Source organism: Labrus mixtus, chromosome 7 (assembly GCF_963584025.1).
Source record: "Labrus mixtus chromosome 7, fLabMix1.1, whole genome shotgun sequence".
In the NCBI taxonomy this organism is placed as follows: domain Eukaryota; kingdom Metazoa; phylum Chordata; class Actinopteri; order Labriformes; family Labridae; genus Labrus; species Labrus mixtus.
Genome location: NC_083618.1, coordinates 18475518 through 18495359, shown reverse-complemented (window position 1 = coordinate 18495359; position 19842 = coordinate 18475518). Strand labels below are relative to the sequence as shown.

Sequence of the window (19842 nt, the reverse complement as noted above, 5' to 3'; positions counted from 1 at the left end):
GCATGCGATGGTGGAGAGGGGTCGACTATCAACCAGAACCTCGACTCTCCAGCCTGACCACAGCTCTGCTTTCTATTCACTGGTGGATTCAATTTGAAAAAAGTATCATTGAGATAAAGATCTCCTTTTTTGTGCACAAAAATATACATACTCATTTTAAAGAAAATAATGACACTCAGTGTTCTGGTTTAAGTGGTTTAAGAGTCAAACATATAGAATGAAACTCAATAAATTTAGATTGCGTGATTACAAATATGAAGGTGAAATATTTAATAAAGTGACAAGTGAGAAAGAGAAACTAATTTCCTGTGTTTTTGGAGCTAAAGTTATGGTAAACAGCTTATAATTTAAAGCTGGTTTTGTTAAATTTGAATGTAAATAAAGATGCACAGATAATGTTCAAATATGGTCCTGTAATGTGACATCGTGAGGACTGAATTTCAATGTAACAAGAGAGCAGAGGAAACCAGTTCATTTTCTTAGAAGAGCCTTTTAAACACACACATAAACATACATCACAGTTTAGCATCACTGATTGGCTTCACATATGTGCGACTCTTAAAACAAAACACTACTTCTGCAGAAACATAATGTTCATAAGAGGCATCAGAGAGATACTAAAATGTAAAAGTTTATGTATAATTTCTGTCAAAACAAATCTGAAGCTGTGGGCATTTAAAAAAAAAAAAAAACATTTTATGAAACGGACGGGTTCATCTGTTGCCATGGGGTTGTTTGAGTTCATGTTTTGGTCAATGATGAGGACAGCTCACAGGTCAATGTAACTGAATCAATGTTTGACGTGTGGAAGGGTTGTTGTGGAGAAAGAGGCCCAGATGTGTTGCTATGATAAACAGAGAGACATAAGGATTTACACTTAGTCAGACCGTGGATCATGTAAACGACAAACAGAGCTGATGCAGGAGATCGGATGACAAACGAAACATGATCTATATGTTAGTGGAAGAAGCTTCAATGCAGAGAAAGCCTCCAATACATGGGCTGCGCACTAACTGCTAGGCTACTGGTGCCACAACACATTTACATTTTTGAGCATGGAAGGTGTTCACTACCAAATCCATGCCCTGGAATTGTAATTGGGAATTGTATTAAAATCAAAAAGACATGACCATGCTGTATTCATGTACCTTATTTAATCTGATCTAATCAGCCTCGTAATGCATCGTATGTTGGCCTGAACAAATGAAGTCTCTGATCCTGAATAGTTTTAACAGCTTTAACTCTTCTTCACTGACCTTTCAGGGCCACCGTGATGCCACTGGGGCCTCTGGACATGCAGCGAGAGGGCTGTGTCTCCGGAGCTTCTCCTCCCAGCACTCTCTTAATGTGGCCCATACTGTAGCTGTAGATGGAGTCTGTAGACAGGCCCAGACTGGAAGTGGGGTCCACCTTTGCTACATACACCTGCAGTGACAAGAATAGAAAACAGACAGGTGAGTAAATCTGGCTATATTAGGATTTACAGTGCCCTTTTTGAAGTTTCAGTTCTAACATCTTATATTTACTATACTATACCTGTGAATGATGACTACAAACATGATCTTTATTTAGGAGTTATGAGCTCCTGTTGAAGAGCCTGTTGGTTTAAGTGAGCCTACAAATACAAATTGAACTAGCTAATCCTCAGGAGTAAGACCTGCCAACTTCTTATGGTTAATTCAAAAATCTATTTCACTCTTAACTGTAACCAACTTGTTTATCTGAGTTTCCACCAGTGTGCAAAAGTTGAACTCTTTGAAGTAACAAAGCTAATTGCATGCTACATTTATCTGAATCACAAAGGGAAACATTCTTGATGCAAACTGTACAGACAGTTCAGAGCCAGGTGACTGACGTTGAATGACGTTGTCAGAAGGAGGCGACTCACCTTGAAGGCCTGGCTGACAGCTGAGTCCAACATGGGCCAGTCCATCCTGCCGTTCACTCGGACTGTGCCCATGAAGAAGTCCTGCTGCTTTACCTCCTGCTGAGACAAAGTGAGCACATGGGTGAAGCAAAGATTGAAAACCACATCTACAAGTCAGAAGAAGAGAGAAATATAATATAAATAAAATAAGAAATATTACACTTACGTCTTTAAAGACACGTAAATCTGCAACACAAACCACCACTCGAACGCGGTGATCGTCCCTCTGCGAGGAAAGACTGAGAGAATCTGCAGAATGGACGTCTACCGAGGAGGGCATACAAATACAGCAGCAGAAAAAGAAAAGACAGAAGAGAACAATCAACTTACTGCTTTTATTTTTTCAGCTAATCAGCACTTAGCTTCTTTAATGTCATGGTCAAAAAAGAACAACATGTTGCACTAAATATCCTGAAGTTTGCTGGGGTCAATTTATGTGGACAAAATCTGTAAACAAAAGTCAATTTATTTTTTCTGGAAACAAAAAGCACCAAACTAGGATTTTTACATTGACATTTGACATAACAGAAGGGGACTATATGTTTTTCTAAGAGAAACAATCTAGAACCATTGTGTACATTACAAACATTTGCACCAATATAATGTGATCATTTAATAAAAATTGTTTCCAGAAAGGTACTCCTATTCATTTATTTTTATCATACGTCTGCAATTACCATGTGTTATATATGCCGACTTGTTTATGACACAAACGTTCTCACTCTAACTTTGCCAACATGTCCGAGACTGAACCTTACCTGAGCTGCTCCCCTCACTCAGCCCTCTGCTGTAGCTTTTGGGCATGTGCATGGCTACTGACTGCCGAGGTGATGTACCGCCCAGAGCAGTAAGACCTGAGGACTGTGAGACGGAGCTGGAGGGTCCAGGGGAGGGACAGGGGGACAGACTGCCTGTCTTCAGCTGGTCGTTCTCAGCCTTCAGGTTCTCCACTGTCCTCTACAGACAGAATCACAAAGGTTAGAATACATCAGATCGACACTTCCTTTATTTGACTGTTATGGGAATTTTTTTAAGAGACTTTGATTCAAGATTTTTAATACTACAGTGGAATTTCACGTCATTTTAAAACAACAACAGACAGACAGGGCACAACACAAAATATTATAAACTTGTAATTAGACAGCAAACTAAAAAATGTGTTTCATAGTTTGGGGCTTCAATCTCAAAGAATCTCAAACACTTTGAAATAATATGAACTCAAGTCAGAAACCCAGATTGAAGATAAGGTTGTATCATATAAACAATTCCAATAACTGCACACAGTCTGCACAAAGCGATTACAATTCAAAGTTTGTTCCTTTAACAACTCGACGAGTGAACTGAAAAGTTTGAGGGAGAACACTTGGAGGTAAAAAAAAGGTTTGAAAAGAGGACATGATAACACACATACCTGCATGCTGGTCATGGCCTCCTGCAGCTGCTCCAGGTGATGGGCTGAGCTCAGAGCCTCCAGGCGAATGTCTGTCAGTTTACGCTCCTTCTCCCACAGCTCTGAACGCAGCTCTGTTACGACCTTATCATCCTCCACCTCACCTCCTTCACTGAGTCTGCACATATTCACGTCAAAAAAGACGTTAGAAAGGTGTGACGATAGGATCAGCATTCTCATGTCAGAAACCTTTATCTAAAAATTAGACAACTCTGGACACTGATCTATATTCACTCTGAACAAAACAAAAAACAGATATAGTAACATAAAGGTTTACATTTCTGTTACATTTTTAACAATAACAATCTTTTTTTTCATAGGTTAAAACATAGCTTTTGAGATTAATTGTCATGAGGACTGTAGCCTATGTACATGGGGCGCCATACCAACCACTAAGCCACTGATGCCCTATAAGTGTATGAAATGATTGCAAGGGAAGTTTACCCTGCTGATGTTGCGGAGTTTGAAGATTTGAGTGAAGGGGAAGGGTACGCTCCATCATGGTGGACTTTGGGTGAGGAAGGTGCAGAGGATTCTGGGGTGGAAATCTCCTCAATGTCAGCATACGGCCCTGATGGTTTGGAACCTTTCTTACTGAACGCCTTGTTGAAGGAGCTGCGTAACTGGACAGAGAGGAAATAGAGGTGGAATAAATGGCAGGTCTAAATATTACAGCCGAGTATATCGCAATTAACCAGAAATTCTTTAAAACACTTTTTTGTGTTTTGCAACTTCTACCAGAAACTGAGGGAAGTTTAAATCACACTTGTTTTCTGTGAATGAAATGAAACAGCAAAACAGTTTGTGAAATTCATCCCGATGTTAACAATCCGTAACAAACTGTATTACATACCTGTCTCATGTCATGCAGATCATATCAGGACATGAAACTGTGAAGGATTATACTTTATATTTTACATTTAAATACGATTAATAGAAAGATTGATAGAAAGAATCTATGAATCATGTTTAGAAATACAACACACGTAAAGTTTCCAAACATTTCACAAGTATGACTCATAAAGTGCATGCAGGCTGGAGGAGAGCAGGGGGGGTCGGAGGGGGGGGGGGGGGGGGGGGGGGGGGGAAATCAGGGAAGAGGTGGAAATTTACTGTGGCAACATCACTCACCTCAAAGACCTAAAATAAAAAGCAGGGCAGCATGAGGGAGAGACCAGAGTCATACTTAATAACAGACTTGGAACAAGATAGGTGGAGTGTAACACACATACACATGCAGGGAAACAAAGTAGGACAGCGGCTGGCAGAACTACTTCTTTTTCAGATTATTACAGCCTGATAAAACCTGCTCGAAGTCTACAGCTCACATACACACAGTACATATAAACATATTTAATAACATTGTGAGGTGCGTTTAGAAATTGTCCTCTTTGAACGTGTATCCTTCTTTTATTTCTCTTCTAATTGTTACTCTCTTCTGATACTCTCTTGTTTATGATATTTGATGATTTTCTTTTGGGCTTCTTATTACTTTATTATAGAGAAGGGCAGTGGATAGAGCAGGAACCTGCGGTCCGAGCCTGCTACGAGGACTTTAGCCCGTGTGTAAAAGAAAAATAAACCTTTATTTTAAAACTCAGGAGTGATGTATTTGATGAATGTCGGAGAGGATGGGTGGAGTTATAAAGACACAGAGAACAGAGCTTATGTTGTATCATCATTCCCCTGGTTCTCAGAGACACATGGGTTGTTGTGATTTTATGTTTGTAATATGACTGTTTTTTATTTGTTTGTTTGTCTTCTAGTTTTGCTCTAAAAAACTGAACATCAGTTTATCCCTAACTTCAATTAAAATATAATTTCAAAAAAGGCAATGGTAACATATTTGATTAATTACAAACTCTAAAAAACTGAACTGTACATTTCAATACCAGAAATGGTTAATTAGCCTCGGCCCTTTTCTCTAATTATAAGGTAAGAGTTAAACCCTGCTAGAATCATTAAAATGTTGATTTTTAAAATCTATTTCAGGTAGCAACACACGACAGCATGTTTTCCTCCTGATGTCCTCATCTCCAGTCTTCTGTTGCTCTGAAAGAGTTAAGACTGATTCCTTATGAAACAGTCATACACTAACAGTTTCTAATCAGTGTGAACACTAGACTGTTTATTCTCACCCAGCCCTTCTTCTTTTTCTTCTTGGCCTCCTGCTCTTTGAGACTCCCCATACTGGAGTGACTGGTGGTGCTGGCCAGGCTGGAGATGCTTTCTGACGAGTTCTGGCGATTGATCAGCGGTTCTACATGACAGAAGGAAGAAAAAACATTGAATATCAGGGAGGAATATTTATTTAAATACATTTGATCACATTTGGGTTTTTTATCGAGAACAATCCTCATCATGCTGTAGATTCCAAACGTACCTTCTCCTTTAGGTGTCATGTCTGGATTACTAAGGGCCACATGTATGATTTCTTGGGCCTCTGTGTTCTTGACTTTCAGGATTTCGATGGTGTCTTTCAGGTCATTGAGTTCGGAGTCCTGTATAGAGAATATAATATACATTTATGTTCATGATATCTGAAGCAAGATTCAGTGTTGTGGAATATTTCTCTGCTTTCAAGGAGGCTGACGGGTTGTGTTGAGTAGCTGATGACAACGTCAGTCTGCAATGTAAACCTGTCCTAAAAGGTTTTAAGAAAAACATTTTTTTTTCTCTTTCACAGAAAAGGTAGCCGAAGGACGATAAGAATTATAGGTTATCATCATCATCATTATGACTTGTTTTTCTATTAAAGATAATATTGTTATTTTTTTCCAATTGTTATGTTTCCTGGCCTAGATCTCAAAGAGAACTTTTCTCTTGACATAACTGATTGGAAAATGTTATTTGACACAGGTTTTGCAACATTTATCAAGATCAGAATAAAACCATGATACCTTAGTCTCTGAGGAGACTGACAGGTTCTGCAGGCGTGCCGTCATCAGCGCCAGACTCTGCTCGAATGCTGCTACCAGATTAGCCTTCAGAGAAAGACACAGAGGTAAAAGAGAGACAGAAGGAGATAAGGGGTTTGAGAGAGCAGACATGAGTCACAGGCTTCGGTGAATCGGTCAGAAGCCTCACACGCTCACAGCACATCAAGCTAATGGCTTTTTCTCCATCTGCTGGGAGAGGAGGGACCGCGGGGTGGACAGCTGTGGATGATGTCAGAGATGAAAGAGGACGTTGGGGTAATGGTGGTGATGGAAGGCAGCTGTGCAGCGCTGAGGAACAAACTTCATCAACATCAACTATTATGTTTGACCTTTAGGCTGCCATGCCAAACACTATTCCTACTGATGATTCAGTGCTAAAGGAGCACTTCTCTAACAATTAACACACCTTTGAGGCTTACATGATTTTAAAAAAATGGTTGGTAGGATAACACCTCAACTTTCTCCGCTTGGTGTTTTAGATTTATCAGGTTTGAAAGCTGGTCAAATAAAACCAAGAATTGGGAGACACCAGTTTGGGCTACAGAAAATGTAATTCATATTTACCTTTTTTAACATGTTAGAGACTCAATTTCTAATTTTCTAATCAATGGATTAGAGATGAAATGTAAATAGTTGCAGGCCTTGCATACATGCTACAAAGTGTGTTGATGGAGTCAGCTGTGCCACACAGCAGCCCAAAAAAGATGTCAGGGTGATAACAACTCATCAGCCTGAAGTCCACTCAGAATCAAACACAGGTGACAGAGACACTTGTGGAAGCAAGGGTCCAACAAACCTGGCCTAGCTGCAACACCCAGCATCCAGAGGTGCGGGTCAGCGGGAGGCAGGCAGGCAGGGGACAGCAGTGAGTCCAGCAGTCAAAACAGCCAAGGACGTAAGAGAAAGGGACAGTTGTGTTAGGTGAGGGAGAAAACTTCTTACAGTCAAATTATAGAGAGAAAGACATGAAACACATACAGAAAGATAGGGTCTGTACAGTCACTGGCTAAGTTCCAAACACCAAGATCAGTTGATAGTTTAGCAGATACAGCAGGTTTCATACGAGCAATTAGGCAACTGTTCAGACTGGTAGTCTATAATTCACTCAGTAAAAGTGGTTAGGTGGTGTTAAAGTGAAACTTGAGACAGACTTAAGCATCTAAAAGCTCCAGTAGTAGACTGCAGGAGGCCAGAAGAATATTTCAGCTGGTTCAGACAAACTTTTAAAAGCAAGTGCAGAGGGTTAGGAAGAAACTTTTGTCTGTCAACATCGGGTAGCTGAAGGATTTTAACCACAGTGTGGATTTGTGAGTGGCAGTGTGAGAAATTTAAATACGGCATGTTTGCTATAACACCTGAGTGATATTAGGCCCCCTGGTAGCTTGTTGGTCATGCAGCTTTTGCTTGTCAAATTCCCCTCGTTGCCTGTCAGACCCCCAATGTTGCTGTCAAGTGAAGGGAGGTATGCTTTAAAATAGATTTGAACAAAGCTCCAAGGGTTGGTTAGTTTGTTAATCCTTTACAGACATTGATTGGTTGTCCTTACTTTCAGAAAATAAGATAAAGGCTAGATTTTTTTATGCCCATGCAACGACATAACATCCTTTCACTCCCACATGTCACTCAGACAAAAATTCAGATTGAAGAAGTGTCTGCATTTCAGTTGGTTGTAGTGTACAAACTGAATGACTTAGAGGAGGTGTAATCAACATTCTGGCTTGATTACAGTGTAATACAAGACCTTGAGTTCATCCAACACATTAACAAAATTAGCTTACAAATTCATACGTACATTGGCAGAAAGCTGCATGGTCAAGTCGGCAACTTTTTCCTGGGAGGATTCCAGCTCTCGTCTCAACTTGCGGATTTGCTGTGGAAAGAAATGTAAAAGTGAGCCAAAGCAGTGTGGTCAATGTACACTCCTCAAAATGAACAGCAACAACAGGTTTGGATTATGATGATGCAGAATGGAATGTGATGGATTTTTCTTTTTTTGTTAACTAGACAATAACGTGCAAACAACAATATATGAAAGTAATTGCTTGACAAAAAATCTACAGCAGATAAACACACTTCAAACCACTGGGAAATATTAAACCAAAGGATGAGAGTGGATTTTCACTTTTTTCTCAAGCTCTGAGAATTTATGAGGTCTGACAGTTTCTTTATTAAATGTTAGAAGGTGGTGAAAAGGGACAAAGAATATTAGTTATAAGCACTGTGGGAGATCTCTGCTGACAGACTACACTGAGCACTCATAACAAAATGTGATGAACGGACCCGTTTTTAACAGGAAATGACTGATGGGTGATGCAGACAAAGGGCACAATGTGAGTTGTAGATTTGCGTCACGATGGCCTTACCTCTCCTTGTATCCTCTCCTCACTCTGGAGAAGGCATGGTGAAAACAAATAAACAATAAAGGACGTTGATGTAGAACTGAAGGAACAGTTGTGAAAACTAGTCATCCACAGTCACAGGATGCAATACCAGGTCCTTAGAGGATACTCAGACTAGGGAGGGCTTTAAGGTCTATGAATTATCATGATCAAAGCAATGTAACTAAACCAGCTGTAATGTAGAAAGTCTGTGCTTAAATTAATGTCTTCATTTGCTTTCTGAATACAGGAAAAAGTGTAAAGTCAATGCATCAAAATTCTAACAAAGAGAACACCAAACGGTTCAGTCTTATAGAGTCATTATACGTCAGTATCTATATTATTTACTCACCGCTGAATAGTTGGATGAAGCATTGGACGCCAAAGAGAGCACAGAGCCATGCACTGAAACAGGCAGAGGAAGAGAAGCCTTTGACTTTGAATATAGAAAGTACTGACTAAATTACATGAAACTGTAAGATATTACCATCAAATACTTCTTACATGTTCATAAACAAAAATGAATGATTTAAATTGGCAGAGGATCTCACATTATTCCACTTAGTCCTTATATAACTGTATCCTCTTCATCTTTTCATGAAAACACAAGTTCTTATGAAATAATGCTTAACAGATCTCCAGCTTTGTTTAATCTGAGACCATCTTGGGCGACTACCCTTGCCAGGCTCACCATCGTCCCCTTGTTCTCGGAAGGACCCGCAGCGCATCATGCTTTTTGGCCGGTCAGCCAGGGACATACTGCTGCCCAGGGGGGAGGATCCATACAGATCGCAGGCAGACTCACTAGGGGGGCCGATGCTGTTTGAGCGTGATATCCTCGGGGTGCCACTGGAAATTGGGGCAACTGTCATAAAAGAGAGATGCTTGTGAAGACGGTGATTAACAGAAATTAAACTGCAGAATGCAGTGCAGAAGAGAAACCCACTCTCAATGTTACTCCCGAACACACACACACACACACACACACACACACACACACACACACACACACACACACACACACACACACACACACACACACACACACACACACACACACACACACACACACACACACACACACACACACACACACACACACACACACACACACACACACACACACACACACAGTACACCTAGGACTGGCACCGTTTTCCTGCTGACTAAGTGAAAGGCAACACTACGATTCAGTCAAAGAGATAAATATAGCCCTGCTTGACCCCCTCCAGCTCCCCATCTGCAGCATATTTCAGACTTTAACTGAAGTCTTAATGAGTGTAGATATGGGACAGTAATATTCACAGTCAATCTGATAGCATTTTAATTTGATGTTAATTTGTCATTCAGACATGAGTTGATGTAAAATGACAACTTATGACAACCTCTCTGAAGTGTAAAAACTAATCCAGACCTTCCTCTCAGTGGGGTCTTCATATCCCCGTCCTCAGTAATAATCAACGATAAGTCACACAGCTTATCAAAGGTCTCAAGTCTCATCAGTTTCAAAGCCCACAGAGTGAGGGCTTTAGGAGCTTGGCAGCCAAATGGAGCGAGCAGACTCACCCACGTTGGTGAGAGGAGCCTTGCCAGAGGAGGGGAGGAGGTGGCGGGTGGGAGAAGGCAGCTGAGGGGGGCTATCGCTCTCTGTCATGCTCATTATGGTGTGGGAGTGGCGCCTTCCCGGTTTGCTTCCATCACTATCTGACAGGCTTGAGCCATAGCGTCTGAGGGAAAAAGAGGTCATTTTAACTTCATTCAATGAAGACAAATCCCAGTGTGAGATTTCACATAGATGCTTAGACATGAATCATGCTGACTTACTCTAGGCCTTTCTTCGGTAAGGTATTTCTGTCTGTTTGCAAGCTGTAAAGAAGAGAATAAAACATGATCAATAGATAATAAACAGTGTATGTGAACGGCTCTTAACAGAATATTATAACCATTACTATCATTCTGGTTTTGTAATAAGAAATTAATTCTATTAGGATAAACATCTTATCTTATCCTTTTGTGTATCTATCCCATGTTGCTCACTTTCGCACTTTCATACACAGCGTGGGATTGCCTTAAAGGACGTTCTTTTGGCAGGAAGTAATTTAGACCATCTCCACCTTGACATCCAGTAATTTCAGATTGATCCAAAACTCAATCTTCTAAATGACACATCGGGGTCTCGTACCCAGAAAAGGCTCTTAAACTTTGGTACGTCTTCTGCCAAAAAAAACTTACAGCCCTCTGAAAAGTGTGGCTCAACTGCCTCATGAGCTTTCTGATTCCCACACCAATCTGCTGCTTTGATAAAGCCAGTGATTATAGGTAAGGTGCAAAAGTTGCTGTGACAACAGTTAGGTTGAAAAAGTGATTTGTTTTGACAGTCTTACATCAGTGTATGTAACATACACTCTCCCTTTTATTCCTCGTGTAGGACAGGAGGGCTGAATTGTCTTCAGAAAATTTAGTACTACCACTGAATATCAAGTATCAAACAACTCGATTTTATAGATTGTTCTTCTATCCCTGTGTGTTTAAATAGTTAGTCTTTCATCTTCTCTCTTCTGATCGTGACCTGTAAACTGCACATGTGGTATTACTCTAACACAAAACCCTCCTCCTCATTCTTTAAAACTGTCTAATGTACAACTCTCTGTGGAACACCTTCAATACTTTTCGATCCCCAGTGGTTTAAAACGAGGCATGATTGATATTGTAATGAATAACATTATAGAATAGTAAGTTTAGCAGAAATCAACCGATCTTCAGTCATCATTTTCTAACCCAAAGCTCCCACAAGCAAAAGAGAGAGAGAGAGAGAGAGAGAGAGAGAGAGAGAGAGAGAGAGAGCAGCATAATAATGACATTGGTCGAGTCCTTTTCGGCATCTCTTAAGATGAAAAAGTTAAAAAATTTTGTCTCCCAAACAGACCAAGGGTAGAGGAGGTGATTTTGTCTAAATTGCACAAAAGCAAAATGCTGCCAATGCATTTGTGCAATTTAGGCATTGTGCAGGAGTTTGCTTTGAATTTATTGATTGAGGTTGAAGACACACCTGTTTACAGCTGCCTTTCATTAAACAATTTGAATAAGATTTTAAATTTTAACTCTGCACTGTAACTTTTAATTTTATATTATTTATATATTATTATATATTATTTATATAATTTTAAAAATATTTTTACTTTATTTATTTCAATTAATTTCATTTGAATTATTTTTATTTGAACATATGTTCAGATTTAATAATTCCAGTGATTTAAAAAAAAAAATTGTTCTATTTTAATGTTTCTTTTCTTTCCTCTGTCATGATGCTTTTGATGTCTTTTGTTTGAATTGCCTTGTTGTTGAAATGTGCTATATAAATAAACTTGCCTTGCCTTGACTGATAAAAAGAAATGTTCTTATTTAAAGTGCCTAGGACTTCTATTTTTTGTTGCCATGGTATCAAAGCAGGTTTTTGTAATGGTTGATTTTGACTAGTATTGTATTGAAGTTTGAAATTCTGGTATCATGAGAACTGTTTCACAAAGGATTTTTTCGCTCAATGTGTTGTAAATTGCTGCTTCATAACCAGATGAATCCCATCATTACAGTTAAAGGTAGAAACCAGTTGCTTGCTTGTTGATTATGATTCTTCTGGAGGTGAAACTTACCTATCTGGTAGGTTGAGTGATGTCCTGCTTCCTGCTCCCCAGGTTCCTGTACCCCTCTCTTCATTGTTATGTGACTCATGTTTGACAAACCTGGCACTGGAAGGCACGCTCATCTGCAGGGGCAGGGACTCCATGCTGCGGTGCATGCCGGTCAGTTTGGGGTAGAGCAGCGGGGATCCGCTCAGACTCAGGCTTTCACTGGTGTAAGAGCCTGGGGAATCGATGTGGAGCACAGGCGCTGGACTGGGGGTGAGGCGGGAGGAGGTGTGGGAACCTGCCAAGTCCTGTAGCTTGGAGTATGGGGGGACTTTGGGAGGGAGGTCTTGGATGGTCACACAGGAGTCAAGACTGTTGGAGTTGACCTTGTCCAGATGAGCCAAGCTTGGAGGACGACCCAGAGACTTAGTGTTCAGCATCCTAGGAATCAAGCATACAAATATAATAAAATATTGGAAACTAGGGGGAATTCCACAACAATTCAACAACAGTTTATGTGGCCTTTGCCCATTTATTTGACTGATAAGTACTCCTATCAGTTCATTTTCCAGTGCAACCTCTAACAATGTCTTGCCAGGCAGAAATGTGTGATTATATTTGCCAAGGCTTTGAGTCATTGGTCTCTTTAGACTTCTGCCTGTAAATTTATTTCAACATCATAAATCCACAGCAACAATGTTCCCTTTCCTCTGGAGCATTTCTTCCATAGAAAGGTCTATAAAAACGGTCCTGTTGGTCATTAAGAGTATCTGGGGCATTGTTTGTGGAAAGAAATATTGCTGTTGAAATTTTTAAGATGTCAGTTCTAAATCCTGTGGGAGCCACAACTTAACCACCAGTTCCACTGTAATGGTGGTGTGTTGAAGGGTTGGAGACATCCTGAATATATCCAACCAACATGATGAACATCCATGGCTAGATACTTCTTGAAAATATAACATAGTGGACAAATTAAAATATTAATAAGTAGTAACAATATCCAGACTCCTTACCACCAGCGTTACAATGGAGTCATCGTTATCATCTGTAACCATCGATTAGTAAAATTAGTACAAAGTGTACATAGTGTTGCCATCATTAGTTCATAATTATTCAAATAATATATTTTTTAATCATTTGATTTTCTCTACTCTGACTATTTTAAGAGAAGATAATTTCCTCCATTATGTTGATAAATAAACTGCATCTTATGAAATATGTAAATGAGACACCTTGGTGTGGTGGGAGATGACAGTTCAGGGTATTTGCTGCTGCTGGTCCGTCTCAGGCCGTGAAGTTTCAGAGACGACTCTCCTGTGGACCGACTCTCCTCTCTTTTCAGAGAACCACAGTCCATGTCAGCACCCACAGCCTTGGCCTTGGCCCTCTCCTTCTCCTTCTCTCTGTCTGTCTGGTTCACTGGACCAGTGCTTCCTCGATTGGCCATCTTACTGCTACTCGGTTCTTTAACCCTGGGGCATGTGGAGGCTATGGGGACAGGTTTAAAAGTCAACATGCTGGGGTCAATGGTACCGCTGGCAGGCCGAGATGAGGGCCGACCAATCACACTGAGCGTGCTTGATTTGGCTGGTCGAGGCAGGCTGCGGTACTGAATGCTGTTCCGGGCACTTGGCCCCAAAAAGCCCTGCTCGCTGCTGGCATCGAAACTGTTCTTTCGACCCGAGGGTGGTCCTCCTCCCACAGGCTTCACAGGGATGCCAGATGACTTGGGGGTTTTCCCCAAAGTAGCAGAGCCGCTTGAGATGGTGGCTCCCCCTGCTGTCATCAGAGTGGCGGTACCAGTGGCAGTTGGTGGTTTCTTGTAAAGATATGAAGCTCCAGCAGTGGGTTTAACAAGACCTGACGGGGGCTTGCGATGTTCGCCATGGTGATCCCTGCCGGCGTCTGAACGAGAACGCTGCAGGCCAGCAGTTTTGATGGAAATCTTGGACTTATCCAGGGGCTTCTCACTTTTGGGTGCTACATAAAGAAAGACAGTGGATTTAAATGTCAGTGTGGACATTTTAGAAACAAATAAGGCTGATAGATTAAACATTTAAAGGCATACATGATAATTAAGGACAACACTTAAATGAATCAAACGGATTAAATCTGCAATATCATACACCAACTAAGAATTGTACAAAAAGTGGCCATTAGAGCTTTGATAAATCACAAGGCAGGAACCCCTTGATTTACTCAAGAAAGGGTCTTATGTAGCAGACACCACAATGACTAACACACTAATTTAGACTTTAGTGGCTCAAATATGGCTATGAAAAAGTTACAATTTTACACAAGACCAACCCCAAGTGATACAATCAATCCAATCAATCCAAATGCTTTGTAAGGATCATTAAAGTAAAGCACAGAGATGTAAATTTCTTGGATTAGTTAAAAGATACAAGCTAAAGGGTTAAATTGTTTTAATCTTGGCTGAAGGAAGAGATATATTTATAGAATCATAATGATTCTGCAATGAGGACTTTTCCCCCCTTTAAATACTGCAACCAGAATGCACACAAACAGTTCTGATTTAAATCACTTACGCTTACAGTTGAAGAAACTAAAATATAAGGACAAGCAATGTTGCTATTGGAACTCATTTTAAATCACTTAATGGTTGCCTGTTTTGTTGGGGATTAAATAAATGTAGCTGCTGCTGATTGCAGACATTGAGTCTCTGCAGGCTTTTAAACAAACAGGCTTCTTTCTGATATAACAGCAGAAAAATGACTTTGGCCTGCAAGCTGAGATTTAGGTTTTTTTTCCCAATGAAATGGATTTCATGGTGCATTTTTTCCCTCCAGCATGCTTTGCTGTGCTTCAAATCAAAACCTGGCTTATGCTAGGGGTGTACTTCTGTATTCATCTTGACACCAAGCAGATATCCGCCTTGGCTGCTTTACAAAAAGGCTCTGTTTTACATTTAGACCCAGTTTACAGGGAAATAATGGGTGACATAGATTTTGCTGTTGAAACAGTTGTATTACACTAAATCCAAACAGGGGAAGAAAGGCAAACAAAAGGAAAGGACAGAATAGAGATATACAGAATACAGATGTTAAAAACAGGATACCTGCAACTTTCAAAGTGCTCTGAGAGGTATGTGTGATGGGGGAGGTCACGCCTATAGGAGGATTACGAGCCTTCTTGAAACTTCCCGGTTGACCCAAACTCTGAGGTTTCTTCAGCTCGCCTTTACAGCCAAAATCTTCACTGAGACTCGGGGGCTTCTTCCTCCACTTGCTTGGGGCCTCCGTCTTTAGACTACCCGTGTCAAAACTGCTGCCATCGAGCTTATGGCAGGCCTTTCCATCCTCACTGTACCAAGAAAGTCCACTTTCCACCAGGGAGCGCTTCTCTGCATCAGTGCGGAGCTGCAGAGGGAAAGGGGGGGAGGGAGGGAAGAGGCACAGTGTGAGTAACACTCAGTCATGGTCTGTGTTATCTATGGAACAGTTCTCTGTAATCTTTGTTTCATCTTCGCTGCATTCCTGCGGGAAAGAGGGAGATAGACTGATATGCCCCGAGTGGATTAAAGAAAAACACAGAGGAAGAAAAAAAAAGAAGATTTTTTTTTTTTTTTTTATGGATTGAACACTTTCATAGATGAATAGGAAAATGAAGAAAAATACATAAGAATTCAGGGGAGACGAGAGCTTGAGTATTTATTTGTATGGCTGTGCTGGGGACTAAAAAAAGACCGCTACACTGTTATATAAAAAACTATCATGTGGTGACCTGAGGAGGTGGCACAGAGGACAAAATTGGGCATGCTGCTTTTTGGCACCCTGTTAATATAATATAGAGTGACAGATGGCTCATTGAGTAGCACTAATGTTCATGTCTTCCTACCGAGCAGCCTGTAAGTGAGCAAGAAGTCAAAATGACTTCCTGTGAGAGAGGTAGAGAGCACAAGGACTTATCCAAAAAGAACACAACTTTAAAAAAAATGAAAGTGTCTTCAACTTCTTGAAATGTCTAAGAACTACATCTTTATTTCTCCTTTGGACTGCATTTAAGAGTGTGTGTGCACTGGAGGTTTAAATGTTGCATGGGATACCATAAGATGCAAATTGTACCATAATTTACTTCAAACTAGTGGTGATGTCATAGAATGATATTCATACTATCATAAACTTAGGGTGAGAACAGAAACATGTCATCTAGCTGAAAGAGCCTTTTAATGTCAAATTCTGCACATACCATTTACACTGAAGCTGTAAAACTTACAAGTTAACAATAACCAATACATACGGAGTAAAGAGGGGCTTCATGGCTCAGTGAGACTACCGGAAGTTTATATGTAATTTTCTTCACAGAACAAAAGGAAAACAGCCATGGTTAAGATTTATAGCACTCTGTTTTCTTGAGTTCAATGACAGCAGTGAGGTCTGGGGTTTCTTTTTGTTGCCTTGACAAAACAAAGGACTCCCATTTGAAACACACAAAACAGGCAAAATCACAGGGTGAAGCACTGAGAATGTTCATATAAATCAGTTTTTGGCATTTTAGCACTGCTGTTACCAAAATACACAAGAAAAGGAAAGTTGAACCATGTCACAAGCTGTTAGGTTCAGTATTTCAGCTCACCATAGCAGAAGAGTTGCGTCTGGATCCCAGCGGAGTGCTCGGGAGGGAGTTCAGGGAGGAGCTGACGTTGAACTCCTCTGAGCTGAGGTTCTCTGAGCCATCGCCTTCGCCGTCACTGAGCCCACTGCTGATGGAGCTGCTCTCGTCCCAACTGAAACAAGACAAAAAGCATCACTTAGCAAAAAGGTGCTGCTGTTATCAAGTTAATAGTGACCATACTGTTTGAATGAACATTGGGTAAAGCAGCAGAAATCTTTGCTCAAAGGGCGAAGAGGCTGGCAGCAACAGGGATATGTCCATCTGTTTGCAGTAAGCTGTCTCTGGAGGTGGTCACATGCTCAAACAAGCAGGTAATTTCAACATGGCTGCAGCTGCTTTGATTTAACTAACACATCAGAGCCACAGACCATATGGTAACCAAAGCTTAAAGAGAGGATCTTGCAGTTTTAATGCAATAAAGTTTTTGTTTTACTTATCTGGATGACCACCACACATAGGTTTCCAATACTTTTGGAGCATGAACTACAGAGTAGCACGTGATGATTCCGCACTACTGCCCAACACTGTAGTTAGTGTAAATAAGCATGCTTGCTCAATAACAGAAAAGTCAATACCAAAAAACATCTAAATATGATACTGTTTCAAGTTCACGCTATGACAGATGTAGTATTACGTTTGGTGCTAATCAAAAGGACATTTTATCTCTTAGAATAGTTAACTAAATTTAACAAACTGCATTTGTCATAAAATCATATTAAAGGACTGTTTTGGTAAATGGCCTTAAGCTTGTACTGTATTTTCTAGTCTACTGACTAATCACAGTGCTTTTACACCACAGGTCACACCTAACCATTCACACTGATGGCAGAGTGTGAAGTGTCCATAAATAGTAACTAATCCCATTTATACACATTCATGAATGCCGCCGAAGCAGTTCAGGGTTAGTGTATTGCCCAAGGACACATGATCCTGCAGGAGCTGGGGATCGAACCCGCAACCTTCCGGTTGAGAGACGACCGACTCTACCAACTGAGCCACAGCCAACCACAATTTGTGGTTACATAAGTATAAGCAGAGTCTGGAGTAATCTCTTTGACTCAGTCACAGGCTAGATTCACAGTAATATGATAAAAACCTACGGCCAAGCATATTTTACCTGTCAAAAAAAATAAAATAAAAATTTCTAGAAGATTGCCTGTCTCCTTGAATGAATATCAAGGAATATCAAGACATGATATTTAGTAAGCCTTACACAAGCAGCAGACTGCTGTCAGCAAGGTATCTGAAGTCCCATAAAGAAAACTGTGATATGTGGTGGCTGGCATTCCTGTGTGCCTGTGTACACACAACTATCATGTGGGGGATAGCCCTTTAAGATTTACTCTCCAAACACAGTAACTGTCTGCATTTGGCGCCTGGTCGGTGTAAATCATGGACCTGGTTCCAAGATTTTTGGTAACACTGGTGTAACACCAGTGATGAACATACTACTACAGTTTTCTTTTTTTATAAATGACTATTTGAACAGCACTAAACTTGTTATTTAAGTCATAAAGTTTTGAGCTTTCTTGACCAGATAAAAGCCACATTTCATAAACTTAACAAAGTTAAAAGATTTTTGCAAACATTTTCGACTTATTTGGGAAAAATCAAAAACTGTAAGTAATCATGAGTTATCATTAAGAGAAAGTTTTGAAAACACTCAGAATTCACCATGACTGCAAAGCTAGAAGATTTCAAACAGGGTCCAACACACATTGTGTAGCTGTAGCTTTTTTACAGCACTGTAGCTTAAAAGGGAAACTTTACAGCATGTGCTGATATATTATGCTGCATAAAAAGTATGGCGACTGACAGCTCTGGGTTTAGACAGCGGTCTGGTTTGCTCTAAAGAGGCAGGATGAGGGGAAGTCGGAGTGACAGGATACTAAACCCTCGCTGACCTTTCCCTCCACCCCACAAAGAAGCCCTGCATCGCCCTGAAACAGATGCTGCCAGTCTGGCTCCTCATGCAAAGAAGAGCTCAAACAAACTGCTCACCGGACATCAAGTCTCTGGATGGATTCATATTTGAATACATTTAACATGCAGCTATCACTGTGAGGCGGTAAACAAAAGGTGTAGCATCTCAGTCAACCAAAACATTAGAAAGAAAGGACAGAATGGAAGAGAAAATAAAATAAAGAAAACAGTCTAAGTTTGAGGTTGAAGAATGAAACTGTGCTTAAGAAAAGCAATTATAGCTTTTTGACTTTGAAAATTAGATCTCCAGAGAGATATTGTTTCAAGTCCAACTTGGATTTGTGTAATTACGTTCCCGGTCATTACTATTGGCAACCACAAGTGGTAATCAAATTTATGTTGGCGAAGAAAAATGTGGCACAGAGGACAAGGTAAATTAATAAAACGATTTTAAAGCTGAGTCACTGCTTGAGCTGAATCAGTCCTTTTCCCTTTCTTTTGCTTTCCCCGCTGAGCTGAAAATGCTCTCTGTGGCTCGGCAGCCTGCAATTAGCAGAGGCATGGAACATGGAAGTGCATAAAAAATACTGGGAGACAAAAATGGCCCATACACGTTCAGATTGGATTTAATCACATGGCTACAGTTGAGCTGTGTTGTATAACAGAGAAGGAGCTTGACACTTTGCACTGTTTTTTGTTTTTTTTTAGCGTTTGGATGAATAAAAATAAAACCTTATTGATTTATGATAGATAGATAAATAAGCTTAGAGGTGAGGTTTGACAAGAGGAGTGGAATACTTGAAATGAATGTTTGGTTTGAGAATTTCAGGATGTTTTCACACACCATCAATAAGGGGAATTATTTTGATTTACATTCAGCCACACATGTTCTCGGTATGTTAGAACAAAACCCCCTCTGTCAAGGGGGGCATGAATAACCCCTTAAGGATGTCAGCCTAAGAGA

General features: G+C 40.4%; 2 protein-coding genes across 4 annotated transcripts in view; one reads left to right on the top strand and one right to left on the bottom strand.

Moving 5' to 3' along the window:
• LOC132978256 (troponin T, cardiac muscle-like) overlaps positions 1-19842 on the top strand; it is a 162113-nt gene that overhangs the window by 59804 nt on the left and 82467 nt on the right. The gene's annotated exons all lie outside the window — the stretch shown is intronic.
• Positions 1-19842, bottom strand: part of nav1b (neuron navigator 1b) — a 60354-nt gene that overhangs the window by 5876 nt on the left and 34636 nt on the right. The window contains exons 6-24 of one of the 3 annotated variants that reach the window (XM_061043387.1): positions 16917-17067; positions 15400-15700; positions 13553-14300; positions 12345-12761; positions 10519-10560; positions 10261-10421; positions 9386-9559; positions 9047-9099; positions 8680-8703; positions 8109-8186; positions 6278-6361; positions 5761-5878; positions 5516-5637; positions 3822-4000; positions 3339-3495; positions 2686-2884; positions 2094-2191; positions 1889-1984; positions 1257-1425 (exon numbers count right to left, since the gene is read on the bottom strand). In XM_061043387.1, the coding sequence (XP_060899370.1) occupies positions 1257-1425; positions 1889-1984; positions 2094-2191; positions 2686-2884; positions 3339-3495; positions 3822-4000; positions 5516-5637; positions 5761-5878; positions 6278-6361; positions 8109-8186; positions 8680-8703; positions 9047-9099; positions 9386-9559; positions 10261-10421; positions 10519-10560; positions 12345-12761; positions 13553-14300; positions 15400-15700; positions 16917-17067 (3371 nt within the window). Of the gene's footprint in view, positions 1-1256; positions 1426-1888; positions 1988-2093; positions 2192-2685; positions 2885-3338; positions 3496-3821; positions 4001-5515; positions 5638-5760; positions 5879-6277; positions 6362-8108; positions 8187-8679; positions 8704-9046; positions 9100-9385; positions 9560-10260; positions 10422-10518; positions 10561-12344; positions 12762-13552; positions 14301-15399; positions 15701-16916; positions 17068-19842 lie in introns of all 3 variants that reach the window. The other 2 variants (XM_061043385.1, XM_061043386.1) reach the window with 2 other exon arrangements.